The sequence below is a fragment of the Urocitellus parryii genome, chromosome 8 (genome assembly GCF_045843805.1).
Source record: "Urocitellus parryii isolate mUroPar1 chromosome 8, mUroPar1.hap1, whole genome shotgun sequence".
In the NCBI taxonomy this organism is placed as follows: Eukaryota; Metazoa; Chordata; class Mammalia; order Rodentia; family Sciuridae; genus Urocitellus; species Urocitellus parryii.
In genome coordinates, this window is record NC_135538.1 from 71034539 (window position 1) to 71056538 (window position 22000).

The 22000-nt window shown below is 31.6% G+C and overlaps 1 protein-coding gene across 1 annotated transcript in view; it reads left to right on the top strand.

The window, feature by feature from the left end:
• Rngtt (RNA guanylyltransferase and 5'-phosphatase) overlaps positions 1-22000 on the top strand; it is a 229378-nt gene that overhangs the window by 83315 nt on the left and 124063 nt on the right. Inside the window, exons 11-12 of the mRNA XM_026410973.2 lie at positions 3014-3178; positions 21506-21574. Coding sequence (XP_026266758.1) covers positions 3014-3178; positions 21506-21574 — 234 coding nt within the window. The remainder of the gene's footprint in view (positions 1-3013; positions 3179-21505; positions 21575-22000) is intronic.

Consider the following 22000-nt stretch of genomic DNA (forward strand, 5'->3'; position numbering starts at 1 on the left):
TTTTTGAGTTTTTTCATTTGAAGTGTTTTTAAAAGTCCAGTCTCTCATTATTATATCATGGCATTTTTGATTAAATTTTCAACATCAATTTCATTAGCTGCTTTTCTATATTCCTCTCTGAAGTACTTATACTTACTTATTTAATATAGTTTTATTAAACAGTTTTTACCAATTCAATATTTGTGACATTATTTCATCCTATTTTAATTTGTTTTTCTGTTTTTACTAATGAAATTGAACATATATTTATATTCATTACATTTTTTGGTGATTTAGTTATAAGTTTATAAATCTTTTAACTTTTCATTTTCTTGTCTATCTTTTTTTCTTAATATGCAGGAATTATATTTTTTGGATTTGAATTTATTTTTGGTTATACATTTGGCTAACGATATCTCTTCCGAATCAGTGTCTATTGATGCTCAGAAATCAAAGTTATCAGACTTTCTCAAAAATTTTGTTTTTGTATTTTGTTGTAAAAATGATTTAGAGTGTTTATCATCTTTAGCTTTATAATTTTTCATTCCATAACTATTTATTTATTTATTTATTTTAAAATTTAGATTATTTTTACTTTTTTGTCTTTATATTTATTTTATTTTTTCAAAGCATTTTTTAAATCACGTTTACTATGTTTCCCTACTATTTATAACACATTCAGTAGGGCTCTTTTATGCATAATTAAAAGCTTCTCATTTTATCAGGCATCTCAATGTGCATAACACATGCATTTATATAAAACTATAGATAGATTCTGAAAACAGTGAAAAGTACGGAAACTTCTCCATAACTATTTATATTATGCCTGTTACCATACTTAATGATTTAAAATCACATATTGTTTCATATTTCTGATATTAGGATGCATTTATAAATATGTCCTCTATTACAGACCTTTCATTGATTTATTTATCCATTTTGCAGTACTATAACAAACTATCTGAGCCTGGGTATTTTCAAAGTAGTAAGATTTATTTGACTCATAATTATGGTGGCTAGAGACCCCAAATCTTAGTTAAAATGTTTTCAGTACCTTAGTTTATTATTTTATCTAGGATGAATTTCATCAATCATTTTTATATGTTAAATACTGTACGTATTGGGTATGTAGAGATGAATAATACATGGTTTCTTGCTTTTCGAGAATTCATATATTAGTGCACCGGCTTCCAAAGAAGTCCATTTCCATAAGTAGTTTATTGGAATTTGGGAAGAACATAGGAGAACTATTTATTTTTATTCTATTCTATATTTTTTGCTCTATAACATATATTATACAGTCCTACCCATACACAAATTATTTTTTTTCCATACACAAATTATTATGATTTAATATGCATAGATTGATGAGAAGGAGCCAGCTTGTTTGAATAAGGCATTTTAACCTAGTTTTTCATGTAATACGCTACTAATTAAGGTAATGAAATGATCATATTGTTCTCATTTTGAAGAACTTCAGTGACATCATGGATAGTGTTTTGGAAGTGAGGAAGAACAGAAAATAGGGAGGCCAGTTAGTCAGTAGTTACTGAATGTTTTCCCTAGTCTATTCATAATGATTCTACATATATCTGTCAAGTGCTTCCTTTACTGTAGACCCAGTGGACTTGAAGGTGAACATGTTTTCTGTCTTTTCCTGTTGTTTTGGTGAGTTGATGTATATTTTAAGTTGGAAAGCATTTAAGAGGGAATTTAGATTACTTACATATATTTGAACAGTTCTTAGACTTAAAAAAAGAAAAAGCCTTGCCTCTTCCACTTTTAATTTTGTAGGTATCTGAATTCCTCTTCCTGAGCTAATATACAAGTCTAACATTTTAGTTTTTCAATCTGTTGATGACGTACATTGCATAAAAAAGGTCACACATGAACTGTTAGCATTGAATTTATTAGCATTTCCTCAATAAATACCCTTTACAAACAGTTGTATACCCTGTAAAGAGAACATGTTTTACCTAATGCCTAGCTCTTGTTGACTTGTCTTACTCCTTATTCTTTTGGATCATCAAAGTCATCATCCTTTCAAAGCTGAGAAAAAAACATACCCTAGCTGTATCTAATGTTCATCCCTGAGGCAAGTGCTGCTGTCCCTGTGTAAACATTAGAATAAATGTTAGGTTACATAATAAAGACTGGAGGAGAGGAAGAAGACAGAAAAGATGGGGGCAAAATGCATGAAAGTGTTCCAGTTGCAGAGTAGAGTAGTTGATATTCCTTTGAGGTGATGCCTTCTAATCTAGATGATTACTGTCAACCAGAGAATTCATTATAGCTATTTTCTGTGTATGCATGGATAAGGCAAGTCCACACTCTCAACTCAAAAGTTTACATGCAGTTTTTATTTCATGGTTTAAACATATATACTTTAAGGACACTAAAGGAAAAGTTTACTGGGGAGAAGAGAGGAAAGCTATATTTTTATAACTGTGACTTTGAACATTTTTGTAAACATTATGTAAAAATGTATCATGAACATTATGTAAATATGTAACATATTATGAACATTACGTAAACTTTTTTTTGTATTTTCAGAGGATGTATTTATCTACTAAATTCTTAATGCTGTAAAGTATTAGAAGTAAGCAACAAAAAAGCATTGTAGATGATTCTGCTATTTTGATGTGCCATTTACCCATGCTTTCCCAAATTATGTGGATTTTAATTTTTATACAGGTATTTTACTGAATTATGTAAGTAATAAAAATGAGTAGTGAGGATATTAATGCTTAAATTCAAATGTGAGATTTTTGGATCAATTTAGAGTAAATTTATGACACTTTTGTATACTGTTTTATGTAGTTATAATCTTAAAATAACTGTGTGTATGTAAAGATGTATTTCTGTCGTTAGACTAACTATCTAGACTTGCATAGTGGTTGTACAGGCTGTGCACTAGACAACTGTACAGGATCCTGTTTACATAGACTACTGTATTCATTGTGGCAGTCTTGATAATTATGTTGATAAAATAGTTGCTGAGGTTCAAATTCAAAAAATTGTCTTTTTAATATAGGCCCAGCCAGTTGGAGATTGTGATTTTAATATTCGTCTGCAGTGTATAGAACGAGAAATTATAAATCCTCGACATGAAAAAATGAAGAGTGGGCTCATTGACAAAACACAGGAACCATTTAGTGTCAGAAATAAGCCATTTTTTGACATATATACTTCAAGGAAGGTAAAGTTATTTTTGTTTTCTAACTCATGTATTATAATTCATTTTGTGAGAGGAATATGAATGACATTTTTCCTGTCTGTAATTACTTGAATTGATATAGCACCATTTTGACCAAACTTTTGTGATTCTCAGGCTTCTCCTCTTTAGTAATATTCGCAGTGGTAGAAAACTAAATTAGGTTGCTTCCCTGCTTCTCATAATAGGTTTTGATTCATGGTCCAGATTATGCTTTTTCTTTTTTCGTTTTCTGGTACTGGGGATTGTAACCAGGGGCACTTTATTACTGAGCTACATCCCTAATCCTTCTTATTTTTATTTTGACACTAGGTCTGAGGTGGCCACTTGTGGTCCTCCTGCCTTAGTCTCTTGAATTGCTGGGTTTATAGGCATGTGCCACTACACTTGGTTGGTCAATGTTGCTTTTTTAAAAAAGCTGTAAACAGCTTAGAATCATTTAGAGTGAAAACTATTTCTTAGGTATAATCCTACTCCTGAAGGTAGACATTGTTTGGTATGTATTCTTATTTTTAAAGATGTATTTTGTTTTCCTTGATAATTATGTTGATGAATTAGTTGTTGGAGTTAAAATTGGAAAAATTTTCTATTTAATTCATGTCCAGCCAGTTGGAGCTTGTGATTTTTTTAAAATTTGTCTATAGTGTATAGAATGAGAAATTACAAATCTTTGACATGAAAAAAATGAAGACTGGGTGCATATATATAGTGTGTGTATACTTTAATATAGAGTATATAAAACATATATAATATATAAAAATATACAAATATATTTATTTACACACATTTATATACATTTTACATACACACATACACTTTTAGATTGTTTCTACTCTTGCTAAAAACAATATTGTTTCATTGTTTGCTTATATGAGTGGGTATTTCTTCAGGGTATGTTGAAATAGAATTTTTGGTGTAAAGATTATAGACAGTATTAGCAGCTACTAACAATTTGTCTTCCAAATAAGGCCACTGTAGCAGATGTGAGAACTTGTTTCGTCCCCCACTGCCCACTGTCCTTTCCTTCCTGGCCTAGAGGCAAGGCAGAGGTGTTCTAAGGTAGAGGTGAGATGAGCATCAGTATTCTAAGGTAGAGGTGAGCATCAGTTCTAGAGCAGGAGATAGGAGTGTTGCCTTGTTCTGTTTTTCTTTTACTGGCTTTGGGATCTTTTCTAATATACTTAAAATTTCTGCCAAAGTTTATTTATCTATAATTTGAGGTTATAAATTATGGGTTTGTTTTGTAAATTTATTGAAGCATGGCTTGTAAATATCTGGCGTGTAGAAAAGCAACCAATGAATACAAAACGAATTATTATTATTTTTATTGTATTAGTTTATAAATACATTTTTTTCAGTTGTTTACATATAGTGTTTTCCATAAATGCAAAGCTCAATTTTATGTAGTCAAATTTGGAAATGTATTTCTTACATCTTCTAGGTTTTCTGTCTTGCTCAGGAAGCACTTTATTGCCAAAATTTTCTTTAAAGTATTATAGTATTGTTAGGATTTTGCGTATTGATCCATTTCTCTCTCCTTCCTCCCTCCCTCCCTTCCTTCTTTCAGACTGGGGCACTCTATCACTGAGCCACATCCTCAGCCCTGTTTTGTATTTATTTAGAGACAGGGTCTCACTGAGTTGCTTAGGGCCTCTCTAAGTTGCTGAGGCTGGCTTTGAACTCCCGATCCTCCTGCCTCAGCCTCCTGAGCCTCTTGAGATTAAAGGTATACACCACCTTGCCCAGCCTATAGATCCATTTAGATGATGTATTTTTTCTTTTATTACATTAGGAAATTGTCTTCTGTTTCCAGTCGGTTTAGCATCTTGTAGTTTCTTCTACTCATCGTCTCTTCTTCATCCCTTGCTATCTCATATGAACATATTAATTCTGTTTATGCTTAATCTTTCCATTTTCCTGTTTATTCTCCTTTTTTCTTTTCTCTTTCCTCTTTTTACATTATTATTTTCAATAGATATTCCTACTACTCTTAGTACTACTGAATAGTTAGTGTTCACTAGAATGTTTACCACATCTTAACATTTAAAAGTAAATGTATCTTAGAGTTTTTGCAGTTAAGATATGAGGTATATAACGCATATTGACTCATTATTTCCTAAAACATTCTCCATTTCTCACTAGTGTTTTTGTGGGATTTTTACTTATCTGTATACAAATTTCATATAGTGTGTTCTTTTGTCACTCTGATATGTTAAGCTGTTTAGATTTATTGAATCTATCTCTTAATTTCTTCTCTCCCTTTTCTTTTCTCCTTTTTATTTTTATAAAAACATTGATTATTTATTTTTATTTTTGTACATACATTATTTTCTGAATGTCTGTTTTGGTAGTGGCTTACTTCTTTAATAACTCTAATTGATGGGTTTTAATTATTTGAAATATGTTAATTTTTCATCATAAAACTCTACTTTCCTTATGAGAACATTGATAACATTTTGAGCATGCATATCATGTGGTCCTTCTTGATTGTTCACAGATAAACATTTTGGAAGTTTTTGAAAGATAAAGTGTCATATTTGGCATTGAAAAGAAGTCTAGTTGACCTTTCCTAAGATGCTTCAAAGAATGATATACCTTTTGTGAAATTTGTCATGTTTCAGAACCAAATTTTTATCTTTACAGATAGAAACTTGGTCTGGGTGGGACCCACTTTTTTCTTTTTATATCTTTCTATTATATGTTCACTGCATAGTTTAGCTTTGAAGAGAATAAGCAGGATACTGTATTACCAGTACTTTTACATTAAAATTATACGTGGCACCTAAGACGTTTCATTCTGGTGACAGCATCATTAAAAAAAAAACAAAAAACAAAAACCCAAACCAAAAAAACTATAGCTCTGTATATAATTTGAAGCCTCGTATTGTGATGCCTTCTGCTTCACTTTTCTCAGTAAGAATTACTTTGGCTCTTCTGTTCACTTATTTTTCAAATGAATTTCATAATTGCCTTTTCTAGTTTTGTGAACAACATCATTGGAATTTTGATGAGAATTGCATTGAATCTGCATAGCACTTTTTGGTAGTATGGCCATTTTGACTAATTCTGCTATCCAAGGGCATGGCAGGTCTTTACATCTTCTAAGTTCTTCATTTTTTTTCCTTCAGTGTTCTATAGTGTTCATTGTACAGGCCTGTCACCTTTTTTGTTAGATTGATTCCCAAGTGGGCCCCCAACCAAGCTATTGTAAATGGGATACTTCTCATAATTTCTTTTAGGAAAAATTAATTTAAATTTCTAATAGGAACATGATTGATTTATAGGTATTTATTTTATATTCTATTCTGCTGAATTTACTTATGAGTTCTAAATGTTTTGTTGTGGAGTTTTTTTTTTTTTTTTGGGGGGGGGTCTTTTAAATATAGAATCATGTCACCAGCAAAAAAAAAAAAAAATGTGAGTTCTTCTTTTTCAATTTGTATCTGTTTAATTTCCTTCTCTAGCTTAATTGTTCTGTCTAGAGTTTCAAGGACAGTGTTGAGTAGGAGTGGCAAACTGGGCATCCTTATCTTGTACCTGTTTTTAGAGGAAATGCTTTGTTTTTCTCCATTCAGAATAATGTTGGCCTTGGGTTTATCATATATAGTCTTTACAATGTGGAGGTAAGTTTCTTCTATTCTTATTTTTACAAGTGTTTTTAACATGAATGGGTGCTATACTTTGTCATGCTCTTTCTACATATATTGAAATAATCATGTGATCTTGTCCTTGAGTCTATTTATGTGGTGAATTACATTTATTGAATTCCATATTTTGAAGCAACCTTGCATTCTTGGGATGAAGCCCATGTGATCATGGTACACTATCTTTTCAATATGTTTTTGTAAGTGGTTGCCAATGTTTTATTAAGAATTTTTCCTTTTATGTTAGCCAAGGATATTGGTCTGAATGGTCTGAAATTTTCTTTCCTTGATGTGTCTTTAGTTTTGGCAATGATTTGACAGTGTTCCTTCTTTTTCTATTTCATGGAATAATGTGAAGAAGATTGGTATTACTTCTTCTTTACAGGTTTGGTAGAACATGGCTTTGAATCATGTGGTTCTAGGTTTTTCTTTACTTTTTATTTTTGGAACATGGAATTGAACCCAGGGGCACTTAACCACTTAGCCACATCACCAGCCCTTTTAATATTTTATTTAGAAACAGGGTCTCGCTGAGTTGCCTATGACCTTGCTAAGTTGGCCGAGACAGGTTTTGAATTCAAGATCCTTATGCCTCAGCCTCCCAAGTAGATGGGATTACAGGTATGTGCCCCTGCACCTTCTTTGTGGGAAGGCTTTTGATAACTGATTCAATTTCAGTTCTTAAAATTGTTCTCTTTAAGTTTTCCATATAATCTTGGTTCAACTTGGGTAGGGGTAGACCATATTTGTCTAGGAATTTGTGTTTATCAAGATATTTTATCTTATTGGAATATAAATTTTCAGAATAGTTTCTTATAATCCTTTAGATTTTATTAGTGTCTGTGGTAACATTTCCTTTTTCATCTCCAGTTTTGATAATTTGAGTCCCCCACCTCTTTCATTTGGTTAGTTTGGCTAAGAGTTTATCAATTTTGTTTATTCTTTCAAAAAGTTAACTCTTTGTTTCATTCTTTTGTATTTGTTTTTAAAATCTTCAATTTCATTGATTTTTGGCTCTGATTTTGATTATTTCCTGTCTTCTACTGATTTTGGTATTGGTTTGTTTTTCTTTTTTTTTTGTAATGTTGGATTATTTATTTGATATCTTTTTGTTCTCTTAATGTATGAGCTCAAGGTTATGAATTTTCCTCTTAGAACTGCTTTCTTACTTATCTCAAATTTTAATATGTTGTATCATTATACTCATTTACTTCTAAGAAGTTTTTTCTTATTTCTCCCCTGATTCTTTCTGCTATCTGTTCATCATTCAGAAGTTTTTTATTTACTTTCCAGATGTAAGAGTGTTTTTTTTCTCATTCTTGATTTCTAATTTAGTTCCATTATTTTCTAAAAAAATATTTATTTTTTAGTTGTTGTTGATAGAATACAACTATCAACTTCAAAAATTTGCCAAAAATTTAAGGGGAGGTCCAACTATGTATTCAGTCCCTTCCAATTTTGTTTATTTCTTTAAGTCCACTAAAATCATCTCTCTGTAACATCTCAAAACAGTAGCCCTTTTCTTAAGGAATATCTACTTATTAGTTTAGAATTGGGAAATGCTTCCAGGGGAAAACTGGCTGCCATAATTTTTTTTTATCTTTCCTACAAGCCAGTAATTAAAATTTTCAGTTACTTTGAGTAATACTTAAAAGAATGTTTTAAAATTTCCAATTTGTCAACTCTCCTCTATTTTTAAAAATTTATCTTTCATAGTTTAAATTTTTTCTTTTTCTCATTAGTGAAAAAATTGTTGTAATTTCTTTCTAGGAGTTTGCTGGAATTTTTGTTGCCTAATATAGCAGCAGTTTTTATGTTGTATGAATATATTTTTGTTCTAAGTTTGTCATAGAGTAAGAGGAATATTAAAATCTTTCAGTGCTATTACATAGTCTTTTTTCTAATGTAGAACGTTTTTAGCATATAAACATTTATCACTTATTTTTCTACTATGAATTATTTTCCAAATAAGTTGATATATTTTTTTCTGTTTAGAGTTTTGCTTAGTCATATTTGCTTAGAAATATTAACTTTTCTTAATACAGTTTTGCCTAACAGTTATTTTTTTTTGTTTAAAATGTTGTTTTACATGTTTTAAAAAAATCTTATATATATTTTATATAAGCCCCTTTGTTCTCCCCTTTCTTCCCATTCTATTTCCTAATAGTTCCTCTTCTTTTTTTGAGGTCATTTGTATGTATATACGTGTGTATGTATATATTTATTTATTTTTAGAATGTCTGCATGAGAAAAAAACATGCTATACCTATCTTGCTTTGTCTTTCTTATTTTGCTTATTGTAGTGTCTTCCAGTTCCATTACTTTTCCTACAAATGACATAATTTCATTCTTCCTTATGGCTGAAATGCCATTGTATATCTATGCTATATTTTCTTTATTCATTCAGCTGTTGATAGGCACCTAGGCTGTAGTTGTAGTTTGACTTTTTGGTGAACCTCCATACTGTTTTCCACAGTGGCTGTACTAATTTAGATTTTTACAGTGTATAATGTTTTCTTTTTCTTCACATTCTCACCAACATCTGTTGTTGTTATTATTTTTTGATGTTAATAACCATTCTGACTAGGGTGATATGGAATCTCAAATGTAGTTTTGGTTTGCATTTCCCTTATGGCTAAAGATATTGAGCATTTTCATATATTGCCATTTGTACTTCTTTGAGAAATGTCTGTTCAGATCTTTTCCCCATCTATTAATTAGGTTACTTGTTTTTGGATGTTGAGTTTTTGAAGTTCTTTAGATATTCTGCATTCTTTTTTTTTTTTTTTAAAGAGAGAGTGAGAGAGGAGAGAAAGAGAGAGATAATTTTTAATATTTATTTTTTAGTTCTCGGCGGACACAACATCTTTGTTGGTATGTGGTGCTGAGGATCGAACCCGGGCCGCACGCATGCCAGGCGAGCGCGCTACCGCTTGAGCCACATCCCCAGCCATATTCTGCATTCTTGACATGTTCATCTGTCAGATGAATAGCTGTAAGACATTCTCCCATTTTGTAGGCAGTTTCTTCACTCTGTTGTTTCCTTTGCCTTTTAATTCAATGTAATCCCATTTCTTAATTTTTTTTGTTTCCTGAGCTATTGGAGTCTTATTCAGGAAATTGTTAGCTTAGGCCAATATCTTGAATTGTTATTTCTGTGTTTTCTTCTAATAATTTCAAAGTTTCAGGTCCTATATTAATGCCTTTGGATCTTTTCTTCAGTATATGGTTTGAGCACCTTTGTCAAGAATCAGTTGGCTCTAGATGCATGGATTTATTTCTGGGTTCTCTATTCTATTGTGTTTGTCCTCTTATCTCTCTTCCCCTCCCCTTGTGAAGCCAGGGCTCCTTACCATGGAGCTACATCCTCAGTTCTTTTCTGTTCTTTTTTATTTTGAGACAGAGTCTTGCTAAGTTGTGGAGGCTGGCCTCAAACTTGTGATCCTCCTGCCTCAGCCTTCTGAGTTGCTGGGATAAGAATGTACCACCATTCCCAGTGGTGTTTTATAATTTTCAGTGTAGAATTTTTTGATCTTCTTTTTCCTGTCTCCATCCATTCATCCATCCATCCATCCATCCATCCATCCATCCATCCATCCATCCATCCATCCATTTTATGCTATTGTGAATGGGATAATTTTCCTGATTTCTTTCTCAGGAAGTTAATTATTGGTGAATAGAAAAGCTACTGTTTTTTGCATGTTGATTTTGTATCCTGCTACTTTACTGAATTTGTTTATTGGTTCTAAGAGTCTTTTGGTGAAGTTTTTAGGGATTTCTAAGAATATGATCATCAGAAAATAAAAAAAAATTATTTTCTCATTTTCTGTTCATATTTCTGGTCTGTTGGCCACCCTTCTTTCCTCCCTCCCTCCATGCCTTCCTTCCTTCCTTCCTCTCATTGCTGTAGCTAAAATTTATTGTATTGACTAAGAGAATTGACCTTATTGTCTTATTCCTGATTTTAGAGGAAATGCTTTCAGTTTTCTCCTATTCAGGATGATGTTGACTATGAGTTTGTATATATAGCATTTATGTTGTTCAATTATTATTCTTCTATACCTAATTCAGGAGTTTTATGATGAAGAACTGTTGAATTTTATCAAAGGCTTTTTCTGCATCTGTTTTATGATCATGTGATTTTTTCATCCTTGATTCTGTTTATGAGCTGCATTGTTTATTCATTTGCATATATTGAACCATCCTTCGAACCCTTTTATGAAATCAATTTGATTATAGTATATGATTTTTTTTAATGTGGTGCTGATTCAATTTGCAAGTGTTTCATTAAGGATTTTTGTGTTCATCAAGGATATTGGTATATAGTTTTCTGTGGTTGTTGTGTCTTTATCAGGTTTTGGAAGAATGTTAATAAGGACTTTGTAGGATGAGTTTCAAAGGATTCCTTCCCTTTCTATTTATGGAATAATTTCAGGTGTACCGGTGTTAATTAGCAGCAAAAAATTGATTTTTAGGTTTTGCTTTGTTGGGAGACTCTTTGATTATTGCTTCTATCTCATTATTTATTACTGATTTGTTTAGTTTTTTTTTAATATTCTCTTGGTTTAATTTTGTTAGATCATATGTGTCCAGAAATTTCTCCCATTTCTTCTTGATTTTCCAATTTACTAGAATGTAGTTTTTCAAAATATTCTTTAATGATCCTTTGAATTTCATTTGTACCTGTTATAGTGTCTTCTTTTCACCTTTAATTTTACTTACAGAGGTCTTCTCTCTCTTGTGGTTAGTCTAGCTAAATATTTGTCAATTTTCTCTTTCCAAAGAACCAACTCTTTTGTATTATTGATCTCTGCTATTCTTTTAGTTTCTATGTCATTTATTTCTGCTCTTTATTATGTCTTTCCTTCTACTGATTTTGAGTTTGGTTTGTTCTTATTTTTCTTAGACATTGATATGTATTATTAGGTTATTTATTTGAGATTCCTCTGTTTTAAATGTAGGCACTCACTGCTATAAACTTTTATTTGTAATTTTACTGCATCCCATAACTTCATCTGTGTTTCCATTTTTGTTTGATTCTATGAATTTTTAAATCTCTCCTGAGTTCTTTAGTGAACTAATGTTCATTCAGAGGTGTTTTTATTGCTGTTGATTTCTAGTTTTATTCCATTGTGACCTGGTTAGATGCAGGAAATGAATTCATTTAAAGAATTAGTTAATATTAATTTTATGACCTAATATATAGTAAATTTTTGAAAAAGTTTCATGTGCTGATGAAAATAATGTGTATTCCGTTGCTGTTGGTTGGTATGTTCTGTAGTTGTCTATTAAGGCCATTTGATCTATAGTGTAGTCTGCCTCCAGTGTTTCTTTGTTGATGTTTTTGTCTGTATGAATTATATGTAAGAGTGGAATTTTGAAGTTATCCACTATTATTGTTAGTGGATGATCTGTCTCTTTTTGGCAATTAGTATTTGTTTTATAAAATTGGGTGCTCTGATGTTTGGTGTATGTATGTATATTTATAGTCATTACATATAATGATTGTTCCCTTGATCCATATGTAATGACCATCTCTTTCACTTCAAACTGATTTTGTATTAAAGGTTATTTTGTCAGCTGTATGTATAGCTACTCCTGCTTGCTTTTTTGTTCCATTTTCTTATACCATTTTCCATCCTTTCATGTTCAGTCTGTGTATATCTTTGTAGGTGAAGTCAGTTTCTTGCAGGCAGCTTATTGTTGAGGTTTACTTTCTAATCCAATTTGCCAATCTTTGTCTTTTAAAAAAAATTTTGATTTTAGGGATTGGATCCATGGATGCTTTACTACTGAACTGCCTCCCCAACCCTTCTTATTTTTATTTTAGACAGGATCTCACTGAATTTTGAGGGTCTTGCTAAGTTGCTGAGGTTGGCCATAACTTATGATCTTCCTGCCTCTGGCATTAGTCTTTCTATAATGCCAAGCCACATTTTTTTGCCATTTTTTGAATAGCCTCTTGGTAATAATGCCCCATAAGGGAATTTATAACCTTTCCCACAGATGGTATGACTTTGAGAACAACCTAAATTGTATCAACTAGAGAAATACAGTGACAAATGTTTTGGAATGAGTTTAAGCCAATTGCATAGTCCCCACAAGATTGCCCTTGCTTCAAATACAGGCTCAAGTTTGGGGTCCCTAAGGCTACCTTTACTTTAGCTGCTGGCTGCAAATTTTAGGGTCCCTACTGACTCTCTTGGGTTTGATAATTCATTAGAATGGCTCATAAAACTCAAGAAGCACCATATTTCAGGTTATAATTTTATTATCATGAAAAGATGTAAATGCAGACCAGTCAATGAAGAGACCCCCTAGGACAAAATTTGGATGAGGCCCAGTGCAAGGCTTCTGGTTGTTTTTTCACTGTGGAGACATGGACAGCATTACCTCTTCCAGACTGTGGTTTATAATAACACTTATCCAAGCTGTTTGTGTTCAGAGCTTATATAGGTGTTCCATCAAATGCTGCTTGTTTGACCTTTATTCTTATCCCTTCTTGGAAGTTCAGACTTATACCCTTAGTCTTCAGTTCCTTTGGAGGCCTGAACTTTATGGCATAGCCTTTATCAAAAATTATGTGGTTAGACTCTCCATTGGCCAAACAACAAAGGCATTCTTATCAGGCAGGTTATTCCAGAGACATAGAGATCATCTTCCAGTAGCTGAAGCCAGACTTCTTTGTGGTAAAATTAATTTCTTCTATACTGCCTGTTTAAACAGAGGATGAATTTTTGAATTTTAAAAATCTTTCTGCTTTTTAATCCCTGGTGACATTCAGACCAGACACATAAGTAGTTCAGTTTTATTTTTCACTGCAGCACATGCTTATTGTTAAGTATCTGGTATGGTTTAGATATATGATATCCCTCCAAAGTTGATGTGCAATAATGCCCAGAGGTGAAATGATTTAATCACAAGAGTAATGACCTAATGATTAGATTATGATAGGTAGGTAATTATATTGGATTAATCTGCTAATCTGGATTAACTGGGTGGTAATTATAAGTAGTAGTGTGTAGTTGGAGGAGGGTATGACTTTGGGGGTATCACTTTGTGGTTTATATTTTGTCTCTTGTGAGCGGAGCTCCCTCTGCTTCCTGATTGCCATGTCCTGAGGTGCTTTCCTCTTCCATGCCCTTTTCTGCCATGATGTTCTGCCTCATTTTGGGCCCAGAGCAATGGAGTTAGCCATTTGTGAACTGAAACCTCTGAAACCATGAGACAAAATAAACTTCCTCCTTTAATTGTTCTTGTTAGGTCTTTTGATCACAGTGACAAAAAATATGACTAAAACAGTCTCTATCATATTCTGTTCCCTCCAAAACTGTTCAATAGCCTTCCCAACCAGTGGATCTTGCTTTTCTACCCACAAAACGAATATATATTTCTTACCAGCTACAATCTTGATACAGAGTCTAGATGAACAGTTTTAATGGCATCCAAGTATATATACATTGTGGAAAAGGGAGTGTTTTATTTTGTTTAGATTATAGATACATACAGGAGAGGTTGTTAGAAAAAAGTGAACTTTAAAAACTATGCTAATTGGTTGGGCATGGTACATACCTGTGATCCCAGTGGCTTAGGAGGCTAAAGCCAGAGTATGGCAAGTTCAAAGCCAGCCACAGCAACGTATTGAGGCCCTAAGCAACTTTATTGAGACCCTATCTCTAAATAAAGTACAAAAATGGGCTTGGGATGTGGCTCAGGGGTTGAGTGCCCCTGGGTTCAATCCCTGGCACCAATAAAATAAAACAAAATACAAAAACAAAACAAAACAAAACAAACCCCAAACAAAACTATGCTAAGGTAAATTGATGTATAGAAGTGGGGAACATTCAAAGCACTTTAGAAATGGCTGTGATGCATGACAGATTGTTTTGGAAAGTCAGTTCTAACATGGGTGAATAAAAATAGTTTGGAGAAAAAAAGTTAACTTAAAAGCAAAGAGATCAATTAGGACACTATTATTGTTGTTTTCATTGGAAATTAAGAAAGTAATAAGGAATTGTTTGTGGGAAAATATTAAGTAGAAGAGATTGTTTTAGGTTTTTTCCTTTGAATCGTATTCTCTTAATCTCTACCACAAGAGTCAAAAATTTGTGACTTTAAAACTCTTTTATGCTTTATGCCACCTATTAGTATAATGCATTCCGTCTGTTTTGTACTTAACCTATAACCTCTGACTATAATGTGTCCATTGTTTGTTTTTTTATAGATCCTTTCTTTATTACTTTATATTTATTTAGCATACATTAATTGAAATGAGAGTTGACTGTATGCCAGATTATTATAATTGATACTGAAGATTCGATGAATATAGATGTGATTTTTTAGTTAACATTATTATCATTTAAATGTAAAATGAAACACAATTACAAATATGCGAAACAAGCAAAACTAAATCAAGAATTTAAAAACCGCTGGTTTAATGCAAGTCATAGATTTTAGTTTCTTCTTCTTCTTCTTTTTTAATATTTTTTAGTTGTAGATGGACACAATACCTTTATTTTATTTATTTATTTTTTGTGGTTCTGAGGATTGAACCCAATGCCTTACATGTTCTAGGCAAGTGCTCTACCACTGAACCCGGGCCCCAGCCCAGTTTTTACTCTTATTAAAATTAATTTTTCCTGGAACTTAGGCAAATGTGATTATTAACCTTAAAAAGCCTACAGATCAATTTGATAATCAGACAAATGAGAAAAGCCTCTGATGGAAGAAAACATACAATATAATGAGAGTATGTTGAAGGAACTTTAACCTAGACTAGAGATTAGGAAGTTTCTGGGCCTGTGATATTCTAGTTTGGAATATCAGTTAAGAATGTGAACTCTGGAGCTCAAATGAATTTGGGTTCTTAGTTGCTTGTATTGTGACTGTTGGCAAGTTCTCACTTTTAAAATGAGGTAATAGTAATCTCCACTTCATGTGATAGTTAGGAGGCCAAACTGAGTCAGTACCGGTAAGTAAGCATTTACTATATTTAAGTACCTAAAATATAGTTTTGTATGTATTACTTCTTCCTTTTCTTGCTCTTCTCATCATTTAAAAAAGGACACATAATTATTACTAAGTAAACATCTGAATACATCTGTGAATCATAGGTGAAAATGTAATTGCTTTTTGCTTCCCTTAAAAATCTTTAAATATCTCTATTAAGAGCACTTATTGTAAAATGACTAGTGTGTGTGTGTGTGTGTGTGTGTGTGTGTGTGTGTGTGTATGTAAGTATGTATTATGTATTGAGGTCCTTCTTAACTTGAAGTCATTGGAGAGCCTTATAAAGTTTAAACTCATAATAATTAAAAAATATTGAACCTGACTTTATATATGAGGATACTCTCTCTAGTTGGTCCTTGATCTTACGAGTTTCTATTATTGTCAGTCCAGTTAGGTTTATGTCCTGGCACCTACAGTCTTTTGACTATGACATTGAATCTTGCAAAGTTCTTCCAAATTGAAGATTAATCTCTTCTAAATCTTAAACACTTAATAGAGTGGTTGTCAGTTACTGACAGGAAGTGAATGTTTGTTAAATGAATAAATTGTGCCTAAATTATGAAATTAAAAAAAAAATTGGAAATCTGATGAAATAAAATGTCAATCATTTCTTAAAAGTATAGTGAACTGCTTCTTTGTGGAATTAAAAGGGAATTTTGATTAAAATAAGACTAACAACAATGAAAAGTAATAAACTGTCCTAGAGAAATTTTGTTTTTAAATTTTTTTACCTTGTCAGTTGGGATTCACCAGAACTATTAAGCCTAATTTTAATTGCAATTTTGTAGAATAGTGAAAAAGCCAATGATAGTATCAAAAAGCTATTTATATTTTGATGAGCTAACTTTAATCATACTGGAGTTGTTTAGGTAACATTGGTAAATAGTGGTAATCAAATAATTCATTTTAAAGAAGATAACCATGTTCTTTTGTGGTGAACAAGAAGTATGGCTTATTGTAAAATGATTAATTTCTGATTAGAAGAATATTTAGGACAAATTGAATAACATTAACCTGAAGTAGAATTATACTTTGGGAATGAAAAAATAAATATTAATATATAGGAGAGTACAAATATCCATTTTGGGGGGATTGTTGAAACTAAACCTCAGATATTAGGAGGGTGATGAGAACATGTTATAGAGGTCAACAGATATAATTACCTCATTGAGTATTCTCAGTCAGTCAATTGAGGTTCTGTGGAGTTTCCAGAAAATATCTGATGTGAGTAAAATAGACCAGAACTGCAAGGTGGAGAGAGTTTATTCTTTTTTAAATATTCCCTTGGTATATTTTCTATTCTATAATGAATTGATAATGCCAATTTGTATTCCAGATAACACTGCCGTTTCATTTTCTTCTTTGCTGTATTCTTAAGCTGTCATTTTCCTTATTATTTCTAAAAGACTCCTTTGTATACTTTGTAACTTCACAGTTTCTATTTTGCTTCTCATGTTTCTAATTTTAAGCCTTTGTGCATTATCGTTTTCTGCTTATGCATTTATAATGATTTGGTTTTCAATTCTTGATTCATACACATATAAAATACCAATTCAGAGTCAATCATCTGGTATAACCGTTGTCAGTTCTTGTAATCTTTGGTCCATGGAAAGTTGCATGCCTTTTGTATGATATTTCAGATGGTAATTAAGGGATAATTGATAAGTGAGCAAATTTGTTTTAGAAATAAAACCTTATGAAATACTACTGTTTTATTAAAACCTATTTGATATATTATGTCTACTGTTTTGCTTTTCATCCAATTATCTTCTAATTTTATCTAGAGGGAAAATAATCAAGAAAATTATAATTCTGAAAAGGAATATATCCTAACTTAGGTAATTGAACATATAGTCTACTTATTCACTCCAGGGTTTTGAAATTATTTCTAAATCAGGATTCTTTACTTATCAGAAATGTTTTAGAGACATCTTTGTTAATTTAAGCAGAACTGTATTTCTTTCTTTCTCTCTTTTTTAATAATAACTTATTTAATTAAGTTATTTATTTGGTGCTCACTGTGTTAGGCAAACACTCTACTACTAAGCCACAACCTCAGCCCCCAGAACTGTATTTCTGACAAAAGATTGACAGGGACAAATGGCTAATGACATCATTGAATTTAATTATTTTTAATTTCAAATTAAAGTGAAGATGTATTATGTAACCATATGGGTTTAGGCTTATATTAACATTGGCTTCCCAGTGTCCCTTGCTTGGTTTATAGCATTATTAGGCATTTGGGAGATATCAACCTAATGAACACAGAATATAAACTTTATTTTGATTGAGCTGTTGATTTTCCAGTAAATTATCAAACAAAAGCTTAGTTTAGCTTGGTTCTTCTTGCATTAGTATTCCAATGTAACACATGAGAAAATTTTACTTAAAATGTAGAAAAAGAGAAAAAGATATGGACTAACTCAAAAAGTATAAGACATTTTATTTTGGAATATAATATCAGAGACAAAATAATACCAAGGTAAGTTTTAAATTATGTCTGACATTTAAGTTCCTAAGTAAAATGTGACCTTTCAAGCTATGCTACTTTAACTAAGTACATTTAAGACTTTTTGGTAACTCTTCCTCTTTCTGTGGAGATTGAACCTAACCTAAACTCTTCTCTCAAAGCTTGCCCATCATCCTTGCTTCCTCATGTTTGGTTTGACCTTCTGATCACCTTGGCCTATTTCTACAAAATTTTCATTTCAGTGACTTTCTTTTGTTTTAGTTACTTTTGCTTTGGAGTCTTATATCTTCCTTCCTTCCTGCCTTCCTGCCTGTTTGCCTTCTGCCTGCTTTCCTGCCTTCCACCATGGATTGAACCCAGGAATGCTTAAGCTCTGGGCCACAGCCTATACATACATATATACATCCATCCATCTATCTATCTATCTATCTATCTATCTATCTATCTATCTATCTATCTATCATCTATCTAAATTTAAGACAGGGCCTGGTTAAGTTGCTGAGGCCAGCCTCAGACTTTCTATCCTCCTACCTTCTGCTTTCTGACCACAGCTTCCATTTTTAAAACTCAGAGACATTACAACAACTTCTTTGCAGCTTAGTGAGCTTTGGCTACACCCTCCTCAGCAAGGACTGGGATTTATCCCTATGGGCAGAGGTCATCTTTATTGATTATATACTAGCTCATCTCAAATGACTAACTCTTATATTTGTAACTCTTAAATTCTTTAGAGTTCTCCTTACTTTTTTAAGGTAGAAGTCAAGGTCACTTGAGTTTTGACCTATCTTTCTTTTAAGTAGGCATTTAATGCAGTGATTTTAATGCAGTAAAGTGTGTGTTAATTTCATCCTTCAAATGTCAGACTATTGTATTTTTTCTTAAGTTCAGAATATTTAAAAATTTTCCTATTGATTTCTTCTTTTATTTATGAATTCTTTTTTTTAAGATTTTTTTTAAGTTATAGTGGGGCACAATACCTTTATTTTGTTTATTTTTATGTGGTGCTGAGGATTGAACCCAGGGCCTCACACGTGCTAGGCGAGCGCTCTATCACTGAGCCACAACCCCAGCCCCTGAATTCTTTAGAAGTGTTTTCTTTAGTTTCTGAACATGGGACAACTTCACAAGTATGTTTTTCTTACTGACATTTAATTTATTCATTGCAATTAGAGAATATACTTTGTATGACTTCAATTTTTAAATGTATTGTGTGCAGTTGAGAAAAAAAATGTGTTCTATTGTTGGGCGGTATTAGGCCAGGTTGTTTTATGGTGATTTTCTAGTTGTCCATATCTATACTGATTTTCTGTCTGCTCATGTTCTGTAAGTCTTGTCAAGATGTCTTAACTCCTACTGAATATTTTTCTACATGTTGATTCATTTACTTGAAGAGCAGAATTAAATTCTCCATGTATAACTGAGGATTTCCCCCCTGTTTTCTTATTTATTATATTAGGATTTTTAAAAAAAGCATTTGAGGGCTGGGGATGTGGCTCAAGTGGTAGCACACTTACCTGGCGTGCGCAGGGCGCTGAGTTCGATCCTCAGTACCACATAAAAATAAAGAAGTTGTGTCCACCGAAAAAACTAAACAATAAATATTTAAAAATTCTCTCTCTCTCTCTCTCTCTCTCAAAAAAAAAAAAAAAAAGCATTTGAGATTTTTTTTTAAAGGTGTAAGTGCATTGGGGATTATGTAGGTTCTTGTTGAATTCACTTGCTTTGTCAGCATGTATTGTTGCTTTTTATTTTTAATATTTCTTATTCTTAAGTCCTTAATTAATGTAAGCCTTCTATTTATTAGTGTTGGAATTTAACATCTTATTCCATCCTTTTACTTTAAGCTAGCTGAATTTTTTTTTTCTTTTTAATTCAGTGTGGCACCCTTTGCCTTTTGATTGGAGTATTTGTACCATTAAATTTAATATAATTATTGCTAATTTTTTTTAAATCTACCATCTTACTACTTGGTTTACCATATGATTTCTCTCATGTAGTCCTATTTTATATTTTCTTGCCATTATTCTGTTAGAGAATTTTAATTCTATTGTATCTTCACTTTTTAGTTGTATCAGGCATATCATCTTTGGGTATGTTGTAGCAGTTGTTGCTTTAAGGTTTTTAATTTTCAGTTTTTATAGTTATTTTATAATTATATCAAAATGAATTCTGTTAAATTAAAAAAAAATTAAAAAAGTATATCACTTGATAGTTGGGTTAATAACCATATGATGGGGGGGGTGCTGGGGTTGTGGCTCAGTGGTAGAGAGCTCGCCTAGTAGTTCGAGGCCCTGGGTTCAATCCTCAGCACCACATAAGAATAAATAAATAAAATAAAAGTAATGTGTCCAACTATAACTAAAAAATAAAATATTTAAAAAAAGAACCATATGATAGAATCATCACATTTTCTCTTGTATATTTCTTCTGCATGTTATTAACACAATAATACATTGTTTGTATTTTTGCTTTAATTAGTTATCTTTTTTGTGGAGACTGTACTCCTCATGTTTAAACTAGTTTGTGGTTGCAAATTCTTGTCCCCAAACAAGCTTCTTTGCTGTCCCCTTTTTTGTGTGTTTTTATTTATTTATTTTATTCCCTTTATTACTTTTCTGAGTTTCTATTTTCACTTTTTTTGGGGGGGTACATCTTTTTTCCTTTTGTGCTGGCTTAGTAATGCATTCAGAATATCTTCAATTCTTTATGATCATTTTATTTTATTTTTTGATTGTCATATAATATTTGTACATATTTATGAGACCCAGTGTAGTGTTTTGATTCATGTATATATTGGGTTATGATCAACTCAAGGTAATTAGCATATCTATCACCTTAAACATTTTTGTGTCTTTAGCATGAGTATATTCAAAGTGTTGTTTTCTAACTATTTTGAGATATATCATGCAGTATGATTAATCATATTCACTCTTTTTATCCTTTTTTTAGTGGTTGAATTAGGATTGTGGTTCAAAGTAGCTTTTCTTGGAAATTGAAATCCTTATGTATTAGTTTAAAAAATCTTACAGTATATTAACCTAGATCTCTCTGTATCTATCTCTTTTATTTTGGTATTTCAATTTTAATAGCTTATATATTATGTTTTTATAAAGCTTATTAAGAAATTAAAATAATTTAAACGTGATTATTGTATTTCTAAGGAATATATGCTGTTTTTTTTTTTTACAGCTACTTGAAGGAAATTTTGCCAAAGAAGTCAGTCATGAAATGGATGGACTTATTTTTCAGCCCATTGGAGTAAGTTCATTTGTCTCTGTGTGTTCATATACATATATACTTTTATATAGGAAGTACCATTACCTCAGTCATATTTATTAGGATTGATTATTGCTGTGATCAGTGCTTTCTCTTAAGATCAATTGTACAGTATTAAAGATTTCATTTAAATCAAATGCATATATATGTATACACATACATATATAATACTGAAATGAACCCCAGTTTGTTTTTCACTCAGCTTAAGAAATATTGTTAGTACTTTTAAGGAAGTCACTCTTTTAATGTAATTAGTTTTCTTATAATTCTTGCAAAATGAATGTTAATTTGTATTTCTTTTTTAGAAATCTATCAGTAGCATTGAGTAAGTACTTATCCCTATTGTGGCTCCATATACCTTTAAGTATTAATGTCTTCAAAACTTCATTTTGCTGTAAATGAGTAAAA